We start from the raw sequence: 16,890 nt of genomic DNA, 5'->3' as shown, positions 1-16,890 counted from the left end.
CTACTAAATGATCATTGTAAAAAGAGACTGTAAAACAGCATGATGGTGTCATGTTCAAACTAAATGCAATCTCACCACCAACCAACTGCGTTTAGCTAGACCAGATGACTCAGACCTGAGCTAGAATGAAAGGCTGAGACTCAGAAACCTGTGCCTAGTGGTATCGATATTAATGCTCGTAATTGTTAAGGGAGAATCTCCTACTATATAGCCTCATACTTCCACCCAAGGGAAGACACTTCCACTGGAGTGATTTCCTGGATGGTCTCTATCCCTCATTCACCCCTCTCCAAGTGTAGCAGTGTACGTGATGGAGGAGGAACAAGAGTATTTGACTCTTTTTTTCTTTCTCTGTTCAAAAGCCAGCATGTTTTCAAAATACATGCATTCTGATCAGCTCCCTGCCATGTAGTAAGGATCCTTCCCCTTCAGTTGCTGGGCTATGGCACTGTGCCAGGTAGGAATCAAGAGATGAACTATTAGCAATCCTGCCATGTACATTTCTCTATACTGTGTCTCTGATCAAGTATTTATCATGATTTCTAATGTTTTAATCCCATTTGCCTGACACCTGTGTTGATCTCTCAGTTAGTTCTGAACTAGTTTAGAGAGAAGAGTACTAGTCACTGTATCTCCACCAACCCCAAGAGTTATAACTATCTTGATGATAGGAAGCATTTCCTGAATTCTCTGTTAGGCAATCAAGAAATAAAAAATAGTAAAAAAAAAAAAAAAGAAAGAAAGAAAACATAGTACCACTTGCTATCTGGTGATTAATTACAATGTGGCTAACTTAAAATAGATTGTTTTTTAACTCAAGTCATGAGACATTGAGAGCTGGGGAAGATTCTACTTTAAATATGAAATTAGGCATATCAACCTGGCTATGTTCTAAAAATTGATTTGTAAACCCTTTTACACCCTGCAAATGTTTCCCTGTAGAGATAAAAAGCTTGGAGGATAGTAGATATGGGTGAAATCTCCAGAGCTGGGCTGCTTGAGTTTGAAACTGGATCTGCCACTTAAAGGATTTCATCCAATCCCAGACTTCAATGATTGTTAAGATACATCATTATTTTATTACTAGTGGTAAAAACACTTGCTTTTAAATGATGACACGATGCCTTAACAATAATCTTGAGATACCCATGAATCATGCGTAGCAGCCTCTGGTTGCTTTGACATTTCTCTTACCTATTCAAAAAGCTGTGGCAGTATCTTGCCATTGCTTGCATTGCTTCACATGTAACAGGTAATCCTGCTGCTCCACATATAGCTCAGTAAAAAACACAAACTCACCCTCATCTTTTTGTGGGTATCTTTCTTTCTAAGTAATTGATTGTGCCATGTGAGAAAATATGGAATTGAAGTTCCTCCTCCAGTGGTCAGTATGTGCTTCACTGACGTCAAACAGCAACTCTACGGATCTATCAGTAGGCCTGACTGGTTTTCAGTGGTTTCTCTTTTGTGCTCAGAGTGTAATTTATAAGATTTATGGAGAAAAAACAGCAAGCAACTTGGCCCAAATGTTCACTGTATTTTCAAAACCAGCCTATTTGCGGCTAACCTCAAGAATATATCCACTGTATGCAAATAAAGGAAGTGTGCCGGGATGACATCTGTGCAGGATGTAATGAGCAGCCGTGCCCAGGTTCACACAGGCAAGGACAGTGTCATCTACTCAAAGCTACTGTCTCCAGGCTAACAGGGACTGGAACCTTCACTGACCTTAAGGTGTACATCCATTGCAAAGATCTTAAAATATGAACAAAATATGTATCTTACCACTTATGAAACATGCTATTAGCACTGCGACCTTAAATTACTTAACCTCTCCAAGCTTCAGTCTCCTCATCTGTAAAGAAGGAATAACATCCCATCCCTTAGGGTTGGTATTAAGATCAGTTTCTTCAATATAAGACCTGGCACATAGTTCTCATTAAATGTTAGCTCTTGTTATTTTAAATGATAATTAGGTTCTTAGACCACCCTCAGAAAGTCTTTCCTAGCTAATAGTGCAGTTAAAATGATGGTCAAAGTTATCCAGAGCCAGATTCCTTCTGAGTCCTGAGAAAGACAGAGTACCCAGAGTAAAGATAGGGCCCTCAGGTAAAGTGAAATGGTAACCCAGATGTAAAAGAGAGTGGGACCCAGAGTGCCAGTCTCTGGTTGTTGACAAGTTACACTTGGTTTAACAAATACCTATTCACTATTACTCCATATATTTTAGAGGCCAGAAGCATGAAGGAGAATAACAATAAGTTTTTCGGTCTTTGAGACTGTTAAGGTCTCATTGGCCTAAATGTCAGAGAACAAGGGTAGAGACGATGAAGGAAGCTCTGAGAAGAAAGCTGGGAGTTCGAAGGCAGAGGAAGGAGGGCTGAGGTTAGGATGTGCATGGGTCATTCGTAAGGCTAGAGTCCCACAGGAAAGGGGCCTACAGTTATGCTTTTTAACCAGAGGTGGAAGAAATAAAATCCAAGAGTGACCAATATGCAATCATTAAAAAGCAGGCCAAAGAATAAATAAATTACTCAGAGTTTCTAGAGTCAAATCTCCATTTTATTATTGAGCTTACTGGACAATGAGCAAAGCTCATGAACCTGGCAAGGCTGTGAACCCAGGAGAATGTCAAAGTGAGCAGTGAGATGGAGAAGAACTCTGCAGTTAGCACAGTACTTGGGACCCAGTGATTTTGGGTTCCCACTCCAAGGTGATAATGTATTTTCAGGGTGAAAGAACAGGGAGTTGCTATTTTTTCTTTTTTATCTTTCCCCTTCAAAGAGCCCTCCACCTTGATTACTCTTAGGGAACAAAATTAAATGTGTCACGTAAAAGCAGGAGTTGCTGTAGGCAAAAGAAACTCTCTCTTAGGTCTGCAGTCAACTGACAGTGGTCTCCAATATTTATTCGGCTCATCTGGAGTGACGAATATGGACAGCCTTCTTGTATGTGCTTCTAGTATTAAATGGCCGGGAATTAAAAAGTCATTGGGAGTACCAAGTTCAGCTGCAGGAGAGGCCAAATTTAAAAGCTCTATCTTGATAACCCAGGACTTCCTTCTCAGGATCAGCCACAGAGTACCCTCCAAAGAGACCAGACATGGACTTCTGGCCAAGCCAGGGAACCCTGAGTTCAGGGCATCACCCGGAGTATGTTGAATACAATGTGGGACTGAAACTAGCAACTCACTCATTCAGTCAGTCAGAAAGGCTCAGAAGGGCCAGGCACTGTTCTAGGCATGGAAGCTACAAACATGGTTTAAGGAAGTCTCAGTTGTGTGAGAAACCAGGCCTCAGATGGGCTTGTAGAGGGACACACAGGGACAAAAGCAGGCTCTGAATTCTCCTTGTTGGGCTTCATAGAAGGGTACCTAGCCCTTGAAAACCGAATGGAAGTGACCTAGGCAGAGCATACAGTACAAACACAAGGAGGCAGGCAGGAGAGATCTGTGTAGGAGGAGCTGGAGAGGACTGGGTGGTGGGGGATGGGTATGAACGAGGACATTGGAGCAGCAAAAGAGTGGTAGGGTCCTGGTGAAGAATGCGTTTTGTGTCATACTGAGTATGACTTTAACTGGAAAGGTGAAGAGGAACTGCTGAGAGATTTTAAGCAGTATGACGGCACGATAAGAACTACACTTGAAAAGCTAGATTTTCCCTTTTTTGAAGGGATGGGAAGCAGATCAGAAGGATAAAGTTGAATTATGAAGTTTCTACAATGGTTCAGTGTACCATTTTGCCTGAATAAGTAAAAAAGATAAAAGAAGGGAACTGCTTTCAACAAAGAGAAGCAAATCTTTTTTGCAGTCTTGGAACAGTACTGACCATCTTCTGCATGTTGTCGGGAGAGGTGTTAAAGACATTATATTAAAAGAAAAGTAAGACAGGAAGAAGGGAAAGAAAGAAGGGAAGTAGAAAAGTGGAAACTTCTATTAACTTAGAACTACATCTGAAGAGAAATTATTGTAAAATATTTATATGTACTATTTTAATACCTCTTAAATTGTGTAATCTAAGCATCCTGGTACTTAGCAATGCAATTCATCAAGTATGGAAACTAACTACAATGATAGTTCCTGCCTGAATATACCTATTATTATAATAATAAATGTGCTTATTATCTATAATAACTTTTTAAAACCTCTACTTCATTGGATTTTTTGCATTATTGGAAGTGCTGACTAATTACAGTATTCGGTTGTTGAAAACCCTGCCATTGTATGTCTTGATGATCTGTCTCAGATGAGTTTGGTACTTAGCATGACTCAAGGTCCTTATTAGGAACTTCACTGCCCCAAGATGGTACTTTAGAGACAGAGGTACTGGAATGAACAGGTAACAGCTCTATTTAAGCTGTGAGAGGTTTTCTTCCTCTTATTTTTCCTATACAACAAGAGTAACAAAGTATGTATGTGTGAGTACACACACAAATAACATCAACATTTTGGTTAACTGAGGATTCCAGATGTTTTGGTTAATTGAGAAGACTAATTAATTAATTGGGTTCCTACTTATTGAGATTCTGCTGTAAATGAATCCAAGGAAAACGGAATCTTAAGGATCAAACAACCACTATACAGTAAGAAAGCAGCTATGTGTTTCCAGTTTTCAAGGTAGCCTTAGGTTAAGTAATCTAATATGTGCCTCTTTTTCCTGTGCAAAGTAAAAATTATAATAATTGTAATAACTAAAGTTTGTATAACACCTGACAATCCACTTTATGCATTTATCAAATGGTAGTTATGATACAGGTATAAAAAGGAGTAAGTGGAGAACTATACTTTAATGTAAAGTGTTACTTAAAAAGCCAGTCCACGATCCCAGCGAAACCAGAAGCTCTTCATAGCACTGTTCCCAGCCCAGTGGAATGCTGAATAAGGAGATTATCGAAATAATTTCAATATAAAATGGTCTCTAACATCAAGGGTCCATGGCCTGGGCCCAGATAAATTACTATAACAAATAATATGCTAAGTAGGTGTGGGAGGGGAAAAAAGTAAACTCTAGTAGGAAAGTGTTCACCTGTTCACCCATTTACCAATTGAACACAAATCAATTGCTAAAGGCTTTAGGTTACAATTTATAGATTACTACTTCCAGAGAACTGGAGCATGTGTGCGCCTGCACAAGCATGTGTGTGAGTGTGTATTTGTGTGTGTGTGTATATGTATGAATGATTTACTCCAAAGGAATAAATTACTCCACAAGAGTAATCCTAAAGACTGAAGAATGATCTTAATTACTATCATCATTGAAATGATCTACTCTTCAGAGAGTGAAAACTCCCAATGCTATCAGATAAAAAAACAGATTTCCTAAATAATGGTGGCATGTAGGGTTGACCATTTATGCAGAGATTTACATCCTAAATACAAAGCCTATGTAACAAGGCAACTGTTTATGTCACTAAATTGGCCAGATTGTGCATTCAGAACGTAGTCCTTAGCACAATTTTCAACAGGGACAAATGTAGTACTTCTACTATGGTTATCAGCAGCAAAGCTTATTTCTAAACTCGTGGTACCCTCCAAAAGCAACGTAGTGCATTGATGGGACCAAACAGAAAGATAAAAGGAGTGGGAGAGAAAAGTGGTACAGTGACTGTTTGCCATTTGAAAGTTACTATTCATTCACTCAACAGCTGAGAGCCTACTATGGGTGAGGTTATCATTTAGGCATGGACCACTGTTTTTACATGGGATAGGAAAAGCGAAAGGCCCGGATACTCCATGTCTACACCCCCAATTTTTCTTGATATATTCTGCAGTTTTTCACCTGTCTGTCTAAATTGACAACCAAAAGTTCCAAATCACATTATACATAATAAAATGTAAAATTAGTTGGGAAAGAAACAATTTTCAAGCACACTTTGAAAACTAATCTTTGATCATGTTAGTCTATATGTATATTTGTACTTTCCTGCCTATAAAAAGAATAAAAAGCAACTAAAAAAGGATAAATAACTATAATGTCAAAATATTAACAATAATTGTCTCTGGAGAGAAAGTTTTAAATGATTCTTTTCTAGCTTATTTTGCACATTTCTGTACTTTACGTAATGTGGCATTGCAGTCCTTGATAATCAGAGTGAGAAAATATTCTCAAGTTAGAACTGGTGTGATACTTACAAACTTGAAGCAGATAAAATGAGACTGATTAAATCAAATGCAGGTAATTACTTGGCCATGAAATTGCCGTGACCAATTAAATGAGCAGTCATTACTGTAAATGTGTGCTTTGAAGTGGACGGACTCCTGCACAGCTTTTCATGGTTTGGAGTAAAAGCACGTATGTGTTGCAGACATACTGGGTTTTACTGCAGTATGGGTACCTGTGCTTACGAAGCTCTTGTTTTCATTTCCATTATTGTTTTAGATAAAAGCAAAGACAGCTGCTTTTGCCAATCTTTAAAGCTTCATGTCTAGAGATATTTTCTTTTTATGAGAAATACAATGAAGTCAAGATTTCAAATTCCTGGCCCCATTTGACTTCAGTCAAACACAGAATAATTTTCTATGTCTTTTTCTTCTAATACCACAGTCTCCAGGCTAGACACTGAGGCTGAATCACTGATTGCTAAATTTGCATGTTGGGTTTGTAACTGACTGCTGCTGCTATATCCATGATCTTCAGCACAGCTGTGTGCATGTGCAGTGTGTGCATATTGTGTGGTGCGTTTGTGCATGTGTGTAGTATGTGTGTAGTGTGTGTGTGGCGTGCTGGGTCTCCCAGCAGAGGAAATGCTGCAATCAACCACAAGGCGACATCCTCTGCAATAAGCTTTTCTTCCTCAGCCCCAGATATTCTTCAGGAAAGGGAGACTGTTTCTCCTCACAACCTCTGTCTCTAGCAAGCCGTGATACCTGCACATAGTAAGCTCTCATAAATATACTTGTTGAATAAATGGGTAGCTGAAAGAATGAATCTGGGAAACCTTTACAGAACAGAATATAGAATACTGTTAATTAATTTGGGGTGACACTATATCCTTTTTTCTAACCTAGATACCTATCATGTGACCTTCCAGAATAATTTTACTCCCCAACTTAAGAGGATAAACAACATGTAGATATAAAATCTTGACACAGTGAGAAGTCACACTTGAATGATGACAGCAGGTTTTATACTAAAGTTTCTTCTATAACCACCTTGACTCTATAGGCAGAGTCTATTGACATGTCCCGCTGTGGAAGCTTTCAGCAGAGGTATACAATCACTAACCTACCTTCTCATGTTTCTAGTCTTAAATGTTTTATACTTCACTTTAAATGATTACCTAAAGTTGTTATCAGCCTGTCCCTAAACAGTATGTAATTACACAGTCTTGTCATCCAATCATATCTAGTTCTTTTCTCATTTAGGAAGAAAAAGGATGAAGATGACAGTTATAGATCTGTTTAACCTTCTGTTTAAAGCAAGTCAATTTATTTCACAAAATAATATTTAATGCCTGTTTGTGAACGTATATTAAATCTGTGCTGTTATGAACAGAAGTTAATCTGTGTTTTTGAAGCTGAATGACTTTTGTGCCTTTTCATCTAAGAGAGAAAACAGTGACAATGGCCATCCTCCAGCTGCACCCCTTCATGCCATTCAATAGGTTTCTTTGGGTTGAAAAATGCAACTGTTTTCAGGTGTTGAGGAAGAAGAAAGTAATGCTGACATGTATACTTTTATGCCATCAGATTTGAATTTCAGTTGTGCACTACATTTCCAGTTTTAAAAAACAGCAAAATAAACAATGGAGTCCAGTCTTGCCAAAGCTTAATTTACTCATCAACAGGACCTAAAGGTGACTTATAACTTGCAATTAGTTGAAATAAAAGTAACTAAAAAACCTGATCAGAGACTGGATGCCAAACATATTAGTATCCTCACACAGAATCTTCATGAAGACCTTGTGTACTTTTAATCATATTAATGTGACTTAGTGTAACACTCTAAATGATGTCTGCAACTAAATGTATTAATGTTTGTCATAAGTATATACATAACCCAAAAAAATGTTTTTACCTACCAATCACTATCACTCATTGACAAATGGTGTCTTACAGTTAGCAAAATAAAATGCTTGTCTATCTGGAAAAAATCACTAAGCCATTCTAAGGAGAGTTCAGGTAATTTCCTTCAGACTGAAGACATCTATTAAAATATATGATCAAGAGCCATTATTGCAGAATTTTTAAATGTTTGCAAAACCCCTAGCTATAGAGTACAACACAGCCATTCCTCTGAGTTAGGTTGATTAATACCCATTTTCTGTTAAAACTACTTTAATCAAGTAAAAATCAGGCAAAAAAAAAAAAAAGAGGAAAAGGAGACTACCCAATTCTTTCCTGGTGTTTTACATTATCCTAATGAATTATGACGAGCCTTTCTTAATCCAAGGATTTATATACTGAACAACTATTCCCTGTTTATATTCTTCCCTAGAATTGGACATTCCCTGCAGGACCTAAGTAAATCTTCAGGGGACTTCAATGTTTTTTATTTTTTACCATTGTAGATTCACTTTGAAATTGGGTAACTTTTTCTAGGGTTATCTACCCCCTTCAATGAAACTTCACAAACCTTTGCTTTTTACTCTTTTATCTTCTTTGTCATACACACATGCACATAGTGTGAGCCCACATGCACACGCGTGCAGGATCTGGTCCCACAGTCTCCCCATACACGGCACACACTGTCCCCTCCCCGTGCTCTCTCTCTCTGGACTATTCTCCTGGCACAGGGTGTAGCTGGATCTGGGTAATCTCTGATCCCAAGGGGTTCAAGCCAACTCAGATTTGAATTTGGAGATTTGGGGCCATACCCAGACCTCACTAGGACATACTTGGGCTCTTGTTACCTGCCAACTATTAAAATCCCACCTGGTACTAGTGGGGAAGAAAGTATAATTACAACATCCCCCCTTCTCAGAGAAGGGAGAAAAACTCAGTATGAATTAGGTCAGGTTGCATCTCTGAGGATCATTTTTGTAGCCCAAATGTCAATGGTTTTATGTAAAAAAAAATTCTATTTTGGCCAAATTTCAAGTAATTTTTAATTTAAACTCATTTGATCATACTATCTTTTTTCTTCACAGATATTACAACAGATTTTTTAAGGGAACAATTTTCTCTGTTTCATCTCTCTCACCCTCTTTTTTCTGGTGTGTGTGGCAGCTGCTGTTTGATCTGTTCATTGGCTCTGATCTGTTTCATGTTTCAGCCAAAGATTAAAACTACTCTGTAATTCTAAGCAGATGGGCCTAGGAGTGCAACCCTATAATTATACCTTCTTTCTTTGGCCCTCGAATTGCAAGCCTTCCATCCTGACTTTTAAAGTCTGGGATCACTAGAGTTCAGAATACACCTTGGCAATCAGGCAGGTCTGGCCCAGCCCAACATGCACACAAGGCCTATGGAGCTGTGCTGCCCAAGCCCCTGCCTAAAGCAGGCCTACAGAAACCAAACCAAAAGCACAAAACAAAACCCCGGCCCTGTACAGCTTAACCTGCAGGTCTTGCAGGTTAACTTTCCTAGATCTTCTGCAGGGGTGGGGGTGGGGGGTAGCTTGATCTTCACTGCTATCTACAATGCATTCTGAAGCTCTATCCGGCTGCAGGTCCTACTCAGAATTTTAGAGTGTTCTGAGGGTACTGATCTGATCTGTGAACGTTTGGGGTGGTGGTGGTAGGTACCGAAGAAGAAGAACCAAGGTCCTAGTAGAGACTTTCTGCTCAAAAGTCAGGTGTACACCATTAAGGAAAGTTCACTCCGAACGTCTGAATCAGTACCATGCGTTCTGCCACTGCCCCGCTGATGATCAACACCAATCTACCACAAAATCTGCCTTGGCGACTCCCTGGCAAGTGTCTGATTTTTTTTTTTTTTCTCGAGGCAATGCCTGGAACTCTTAAAGTGCTGATGTCCTCCGGGTTAGAGGTTACTAGAGCTCCTGAGAAAATGTGGCATATGAAGCGGAGACAAAATGATCAAGCAACGGCCAGAGGGAAATAAGAAGTCAAGTTCTGCAGAACTTAAGATATTGGTTTTAATGATCACACCTGGGCTATTAGAAGTCCCCTACTCCTTGAAACTGCATCCAGTCTACTTGAGAGAGAACCCCATCACCACCCTTTAAAAAACAGTAGTCCTAGGAAGGGCACACAAAAACACCCGCGAGCTATTTTTCCGCTTAAATGATCATAGTTTCTCTTTACCGTCCCATAAAGCCTTGGACCACATCAGGAGCCCCTCCTGCACTGTGACACTTGAAAAACAAGATCGCAAAGCCTGCGATTTCATGACAGTCTACAGTATGAAAATCCAACAGTGGATAAAAGTTTTCCCTAGGACTTGAGGCAATCCATTCAGGAGATCAAAGTTGTGTGTGAGACGTTTGCACCCTTCCAGAAAGAAAACCCCAGCCGCGAAAGGGCGCTGGGCGCTGCCAGGGGAGAGGAGCTCAGAGCCTTGGAAACGCCGAGTCCCCCTTCCAGGGGTGAGCAGGAAGAAGGGAGACTCTGCTGGGCGGTACAGGGACAGGAGCTGCCCAGAAGAAGACTGGCTCCGCGGGTAAGTTTCTGCCGCTCTCCGGGATCCTACCCTCCGGCGCAGGCGAGCGGCCAGTCACCACCCCCCATTCTCCGGTACTCACCGTGAAGCAGCAGGGCCGGGAACAGGTACGTGAGCAGAAGGCGGCACAGACAGGACATCTCCAGTCCTCCTCCGGGACCTCCCGCGCGCCCCGAACCACTCGAGCCGATAGCCGTCAGGGGCCCCTGCTCCCCGGGAACCGCCGCGGCGCCACGCGCGCTCTGCCCTCTAGTCTCCAGCCGAGGACAGCACGAGGAGGCGGCGGCGCTGAGACGGACTGGTGCTTCGGCTCCTGGACACGGGGGCGGGTCCGCTCCTCCGCTCCAGCTCGCTCGCGGCCCGGCCGGGCCCGCGATCATTCCGCCGCGGAACGCTGCCCCATACCCCGGGGGCGCGGCGCGGGGGCTGCGGGGCGCGCGCTCCGTCGGCGCCGGCGGGCCTCGCGCTCCCGGCCCGTCCCTCCCCGAGCTCTGGGTCTCTCCGTGTCCTTCCTCGCCAGGTCCTGTCCTGGCCGCCACGGCAACGCGCGCCACTCGGAGCTGCAGTGGCTGCCACCGCTAGCGCAGCTGCAGCGTCTCTTCATATTTCCCTAAGGCCGCCGGCGGGGCGGCCCTGCCGCGGGGCGAAGGAGGGGCCGGGGGCGGGGTCCGGGAGGCGACGCCGCGCCACCGCCCCCAGAGCCGCCGCGGGGGACGGGGCGCAGACTTGAAAGAGCGCGTGGGACACCGCCTTTCTCCTCCCGCCTGGCTCTCCGGCCTCACCCTCTGCCCCCTCCCCCTCTCTCTTCTCCTCCTCTCCCCTCCTCGCTTGCCCCTTCTCCTCTGACCCCCGTCATCCGGACGACCACTTCCCTCCACCTCCTTTCCCTGATTCCCCTCATTCCCAGCCGCCTTCTCCCCGAAGCGTCTGCTCTCTCCAGTCCTCCGACTCTCGAAACCCCTTTTTTTCGCCCACTGCCTACTCCGTGGGAGCTTCCTTTTGCGAAGGGCTAATAGCCTTTAGCACAGCCGGCAAGGAAAGAAAACGTACCGTTAACCTCCCTGCCTCCACTCGGGGCAGCTTGGGACACTGTTCCGCTGACGGGTGGATGCCCCACTTGTGAAAGGTGTTCCAAAAGGAGGGGTGGGGTGGTGGGTGCTTCGAGGTTAGGGGTCTCAAGTGGGGTCTGAACAAGGTGGCTTGCAAGATTGGTGCTTATGTGTGTGTACCCTTGTGTGAGAAAGAAGAGAAGAGAGAGGAGAGGAGAGAAGAAAAGAGGAGTTGAGTTGTGGAAAATTGCTCAGGGTGAGGATGCTGCAGTGCCTGGCTCCCTCATTAGTACAATACTTGTTTTAAAATCCGCATCACAAGTTAGTGTCTAGGCTCCCCTGGGGAGCATGGGAGCCTGGGAGCCGTGTCACAGGTCCCAACCTGTGAAGGCAATTGTGTAGGCAGCAGGAGAGCCTTTTCTTCCCCCCTCTCCACCCCTTCCAGGAGGCAAGGGACTTGTTGAAACATGGGAGAAATCTCAGAGAAAAACACCCTGTCAGTCCTCAAGAAAGTGCACCCAGGCCCCTTCTATGAGTCGTCTTCTCTCTTCCAGGCCAACTCTTGATTGTTTATTTACGTCCTGTGGGCCTGGGAGTGGTGGAATGTTCAATTTTGGTTTTTAACACCCAAAGACAGAAACAACTTCCACTCTTTTAATTTCCCAGAATACTGGAACAAGCCACCCTTGGTAAGTGCTGTCTTCCCTGCCGGCATGAAGTAAGTGCCCTGGACTCTGATTTATTTGGAGTTGCTCTTCTGCATAGGTCCTCCAGCCGTTCTGTAACCCTCAGGATGAGGTTTATTCAGTCTCTTAGGCTAAATGTCACCTTTCCTCACCCTAAGCTAAGGAGCAGTCATGGGACCAGATGGAATCAAGAGAACATTTTTTAAATGTTTCTTTTTTTTAAACTTTTTTTATTGTTCAAGTACAGTTGTCTTCATTGTCCCCTCACACTGTCCCTCTTCACCCCAGCCATCCCCACTGCCCACCCTTCATCCTTTCTTGACTGTTCCCATGTCCTCTCAACTGTTCCCATGTTTTTGTAAATAAAACACTTAAAAAAGAATGCCTGACTTTCCAAGAGCGTGTTCTGCCCCTTTGAACAATGTAATGATGAAGTTCCCTATACTTTAGACTTTCAAAACTAGTTGGACCTTAGCATTGGTGTGAAACTTAGTAAAATTGATGAGAATACACTTGACAGTTTCCACTTTTTTTTTTTTTTGGCAGAGAAATCCATGGATCTTTTGATGTGATAGAGCTGATACTGTTTGATGTGCTTTAATTTTTACCACCATCATTATCTTCTTTCCATCTTTAATATGAAGGACCATAAAACTCACACCACCTGCCTAGCTCATAAGAATGTTGTAAGAGTTCAAGTGCCAGTGCTTGCAAACCTTGAAGATGAAAGACTCCCTGCCTACCTGAAAAAGGAAGATTGTCGTCATAAGGCTGTGAGCATTATTTTGAGCTGGGCTTGCTCTGCAAGCATCTCTGTGGGTCAGCTTCGTTCCTTATCACTTCATTCTCCTTCTTGCTTGCCTCCATTACTGGGTTTGGGTAGCAGATGATGACTTGTGGGTTTGAATGTCGCCTGATCAATCTGTGTAAAGTAGGAACCTGATTTCCTCATGGATGCTGGGCAGTTGAAAATGATATAAACAGCATATTTAGTGGTGTAAGCAGACCATTAGCCTTGTCACCAAGCATACAGGTAGGCAGTGTCTAGCTTTTATAGGCTTTTTAGTCATTTGATGCCCTTTAGTCTATCACAGACTATTTGAAAGAAACAAACAGTGTAAGAGAGTATTAGGGATGGTGTTTTTGTGTATAAGCAACTGGGCTGATAGTTACTGAAAAATGTTAAGGCCATTTATCACATATTAGCAGAACAATTAGGTAATACAATTACTTAAATAATTATTTGATTCTGTTACTTAAAAAAAAAAAGAAGAGAACCAGCAGTAATTTATGTCATCTTGACAGTTAAGTAGATTCAATTTTTGTTTTTTCAACTAATTTCACTGGTGTGGTATAAACATAGCCAGGATGATGTCACCAGTTCAAAATTTGTTTTGCCAGGTTGTTTTCCCCATGTAGTGTCAACAGATTCAAGTTCTCCACCTTCAACACAACGTCGTGACAGAGTTACCCCTCCCAGATATGCCTTTATCACCTTCTGCCCATCTGCAAGGTGCAGACCATAACTTCAGGGTTCACTTTCTGCATTACTTTTCACGTTCACTGTTAGTGTACTCACTGCTGGAAAATAACGAGAAAAATACAGTATGCGTTTTTCTTAGAGTGCTTATATGTGGACATATGCTTACAGTATTAGAATTGGAAGGAAGGCATTTTCAGGAAGGTAGTTGTAAACTCCAACTCCAATTCTGGCCACCTGGAACCCACACCAAGAATTTCCCCAGACTACTTGTAAGGACCAAGTCTTGAGCAAGAGTGTATGTAGCCAGGCCCCAGTTATAGCAGAAGACTCCCTGGCCAGGGTGGCTGGACAGTTTCCTTAGCAGCATTAATAAGTTTGGTACAATATTCAGGGCTACTTATAAACAACTCCTGTCACATTGATGGGGAAGAAGAAACTCAAAGAGGTCGAGTTCTCAGCCACACAGCACACTTGGAACTCCAGTGACTATTCAGTCACCAGCTCACAAGGCCTCTCAGTGTTTACCAAACGATCTTTTCCCTTGAGCACTGCTGATCATAACCAAGAGCCTCTATACTTGGTTCAGTCTTTGAGTGAAAACCAGCTCTTTGCTTTTCCAAAGTCATTCCAAATCATAAGCAAATCTTCTGGGATATCTGCACTGGGCATAAAGCTTGAGTGATGACCTTGGCTTGATTTTCTTAGGAGGCTCTCTTAATTTTTTGTGAACCCAGAGTAGTAGGGAGCTCAAATGCATTGTTACCCTGGAAAGTGCAAGAACCAATGTCCTTTAACACCTGTGCCACAATTTGGTTTCCTAATGCAGTCCTTGTGAAAATTAAGCTAAAGGTGTGTTATTATGCCAATCATTTGAAATTTCAGAGAGTCCAGGCTTTTCGTGACTTGAAGAAATGCTAGTTTTAAGGAGGGTCAGAGGAATCAAAATATTAATTTCAAATCATGCTCAACTATGTGTATGGTTGAAAGCGTTTTACTACCTCTGGGTTCTCAGAGGTGGGAAAATATCACCAGGAAAAAATACATAGACTCTTTAAAGTTGCCAGATGGCAGTGCCAAGCCTGAGACCTGGGGTAATTTCTCAGGACTGTAAACATCTGGCAGACAGGATGGTTCCTCATCCTCTCTATGCTCCTTTCTGCACCATTTTCAAAATACAGAAAGCACCTGAGCCAGTGTTTTCGGTATTTTTTTCCACAGCAGGATTTACTTTAATAAATGGTAAAGATTTTAAATTGAAAAAATATTTATAGCACTTCCTCAGAACCAGAGCTAATAAAATTATCCTGAAGAGTCCTTAGGAAAGGGCATACTTCTGAGTTATATACTTTAAAAATGTAATTATAGAAAACGGTATGGAATTTTCTCAGACAACTAAAAATTTGCCTGCCTTGTGACCCAGCAATTCCACTGCTAGGATTATATCCTAAGAACCCTGAAACACCAATCTCAAAGAACCTATGCACCCCAATGTTCATAGCAGCACAATTTACAATAGCCAAGAGTTGGAAGCAACCTAGATGCCCATCAGTAAATGAATGAATCAAAAAATTATGTTACATTTACACAATGGAATACTACACAGCAGAAAGAAAGAAGGAGCTCCTACCCTTTGCAACAACATGGATGGAACTGGAAAGCATTATGCTCAGTGAAATAAGCCAGGTGTTGAAAGACAAATACCATATGATCTCACCTTTAACAGGAAGCTGAACAACAAACCAAACAAGCAAGCAAAATATAACCAAATACACTGAAATAGAGAACAGGGGGACAGCGACCAGAGGGGAGAGGGAAGGGAATTTAAGGGGAAAAGGGGGAGGGATTTAGAGGAATAAGTATGAAGGACACAGGGACAACAACTAAGGGGGGGTGGAGGTGGGAGGGAGGTGGGGAGCACGGGGTGGGGTGGGCTGGGATGGGAGAAATAGACAGAAAACTGTACTTGAAAAACAACTTAAAAATGAGTAAAAAAATTTAAAAAAATTAGAACAAACTCTGTTTTGAAAATAAAATGTAGTTTAGATGTATCTTTGAGTGGCATTGTCTTCTGAACTTACAAAATTAAAGATAATATTGCACTTTATATTCATGACAAGTTTCATTTGTTAGTTCATCCATCCATCTATCCATCCATCCAGTATTTACTATCAGATATATATGTGAAACCATCCAAAAATAAGGATATATATGTGTGAGAGTGGTTTAGATTAATCATCGGTTCACAGTCCATCACAAGTTTGTTTAGGGGGCTGATGAGAAGACTGAGGAGGACCTTTAGCACCAGAGGAAAATATTTAAAGGCAGGAGGCAATGAACAACCTCAGTAACATTTTTGTCTATATTTTCATATAACATTCATGATATTCTTTCTTGTTGTGCCGGCTCCCATGTATATCTAGCTGCATTATTTGCTTAACTGTATTTGGTCCTTGTGGGCAGCAAGAAAATCAGGTTTTATATTTGAATCTCCCCCCCATTCTGTTCACAAGTCCTTTCATAATGGGCATTTGTTGAGCTAGTAGATAGGGTATGATAACATCGGAGTATCAAGAATGAGTCTTTATGAGGCCAGCACCACCTGAAGCCACAGTAGCAAAAACTACAGACACAGGAAGACACAGAAACACTGGTATTCAATCTGAGCATGCCCTGGATTGTTACAGCACACATAGCAATGCTCAAACATGTTGACAAGTGAGAGGCGGTATACCACATTTGTTAAGGAGCCAGATGCACCAGGCAGGCTCAAATCTCTCCGTTGGAGGACTTTAGGCAAGTTACCTAACTATAAAATGGGAGGATGTATTTCGGGTCAAGATGTCAGTATAGGTAAATGTGGTACTTGAATCCTCCCACAACCACATCAAAAATATAACTAAACCACAGAGGAATCATCATTCAGAACCACTTGAAATCTAGCTGAACAGTAGTCCTACTACTAGGGATTATAAGAAGAAACCACATCTAGACTGATAGGAGAGTGGATACGAGGAACAGGCTGGTCCCAAACCCAAGTATGCTAGAAATTAGGAGGGATATCTGGCTGTGGAAGTCCCCACTGAGGACTCTCCCCTGAGGAGCAAGCTGGCC

The 16,890-nt window shown here is 42.2% G+C and overlaps 1 protein-coding gene across 1 annotated transcript in view; it reads right to left on the bottom strand.

Annotated features, from left to right (window-relative positions):
* The window catches only part of APCDD1 (APC down-regulated 1), a 31,343-nt gene extending 20,185 nt beyond the window's left edge, over positions 1-11,158 (bottom strand). Inside the window, exon 1 of the mRNA XM_037130806.2 lies at positions 10,644-11,158. Coding sequence (XP_036986701.2) covers positions 10,644-10,941 — 298 coding nt within the window. The 5' untranslated portion in view covers positions 10,942-11,158. The remainder of the gene's footprint in view (positions 1-10,643) is intronic.
* Positions 11,159-16,890: the final 5,732 nt, after the last annotated feature.

Source organism: Artibeus jamaicensis, unplaced genomic scaffold (genome assembly GCF_021234435.1).
Source record: "Artibeus jamaicensis isolate MK-2021 breed Jamaican fruit bat unplaced genomic scaffold, CSHL_Jam_final contig_511, whole genome shotgun sequence".
Taxonomy (NCBI): domain Eukaryota; kingdom Metazoa; phylum Chordata; class Mammalia; order Chiroptera; family Phyllostomidae; genus Artibeus; species Artibeus jamaicensis.
Note: the sequence above shows the minus strand (reverse complement) of the source record. Positions and strands in the feature narration are given on the sequence as shown.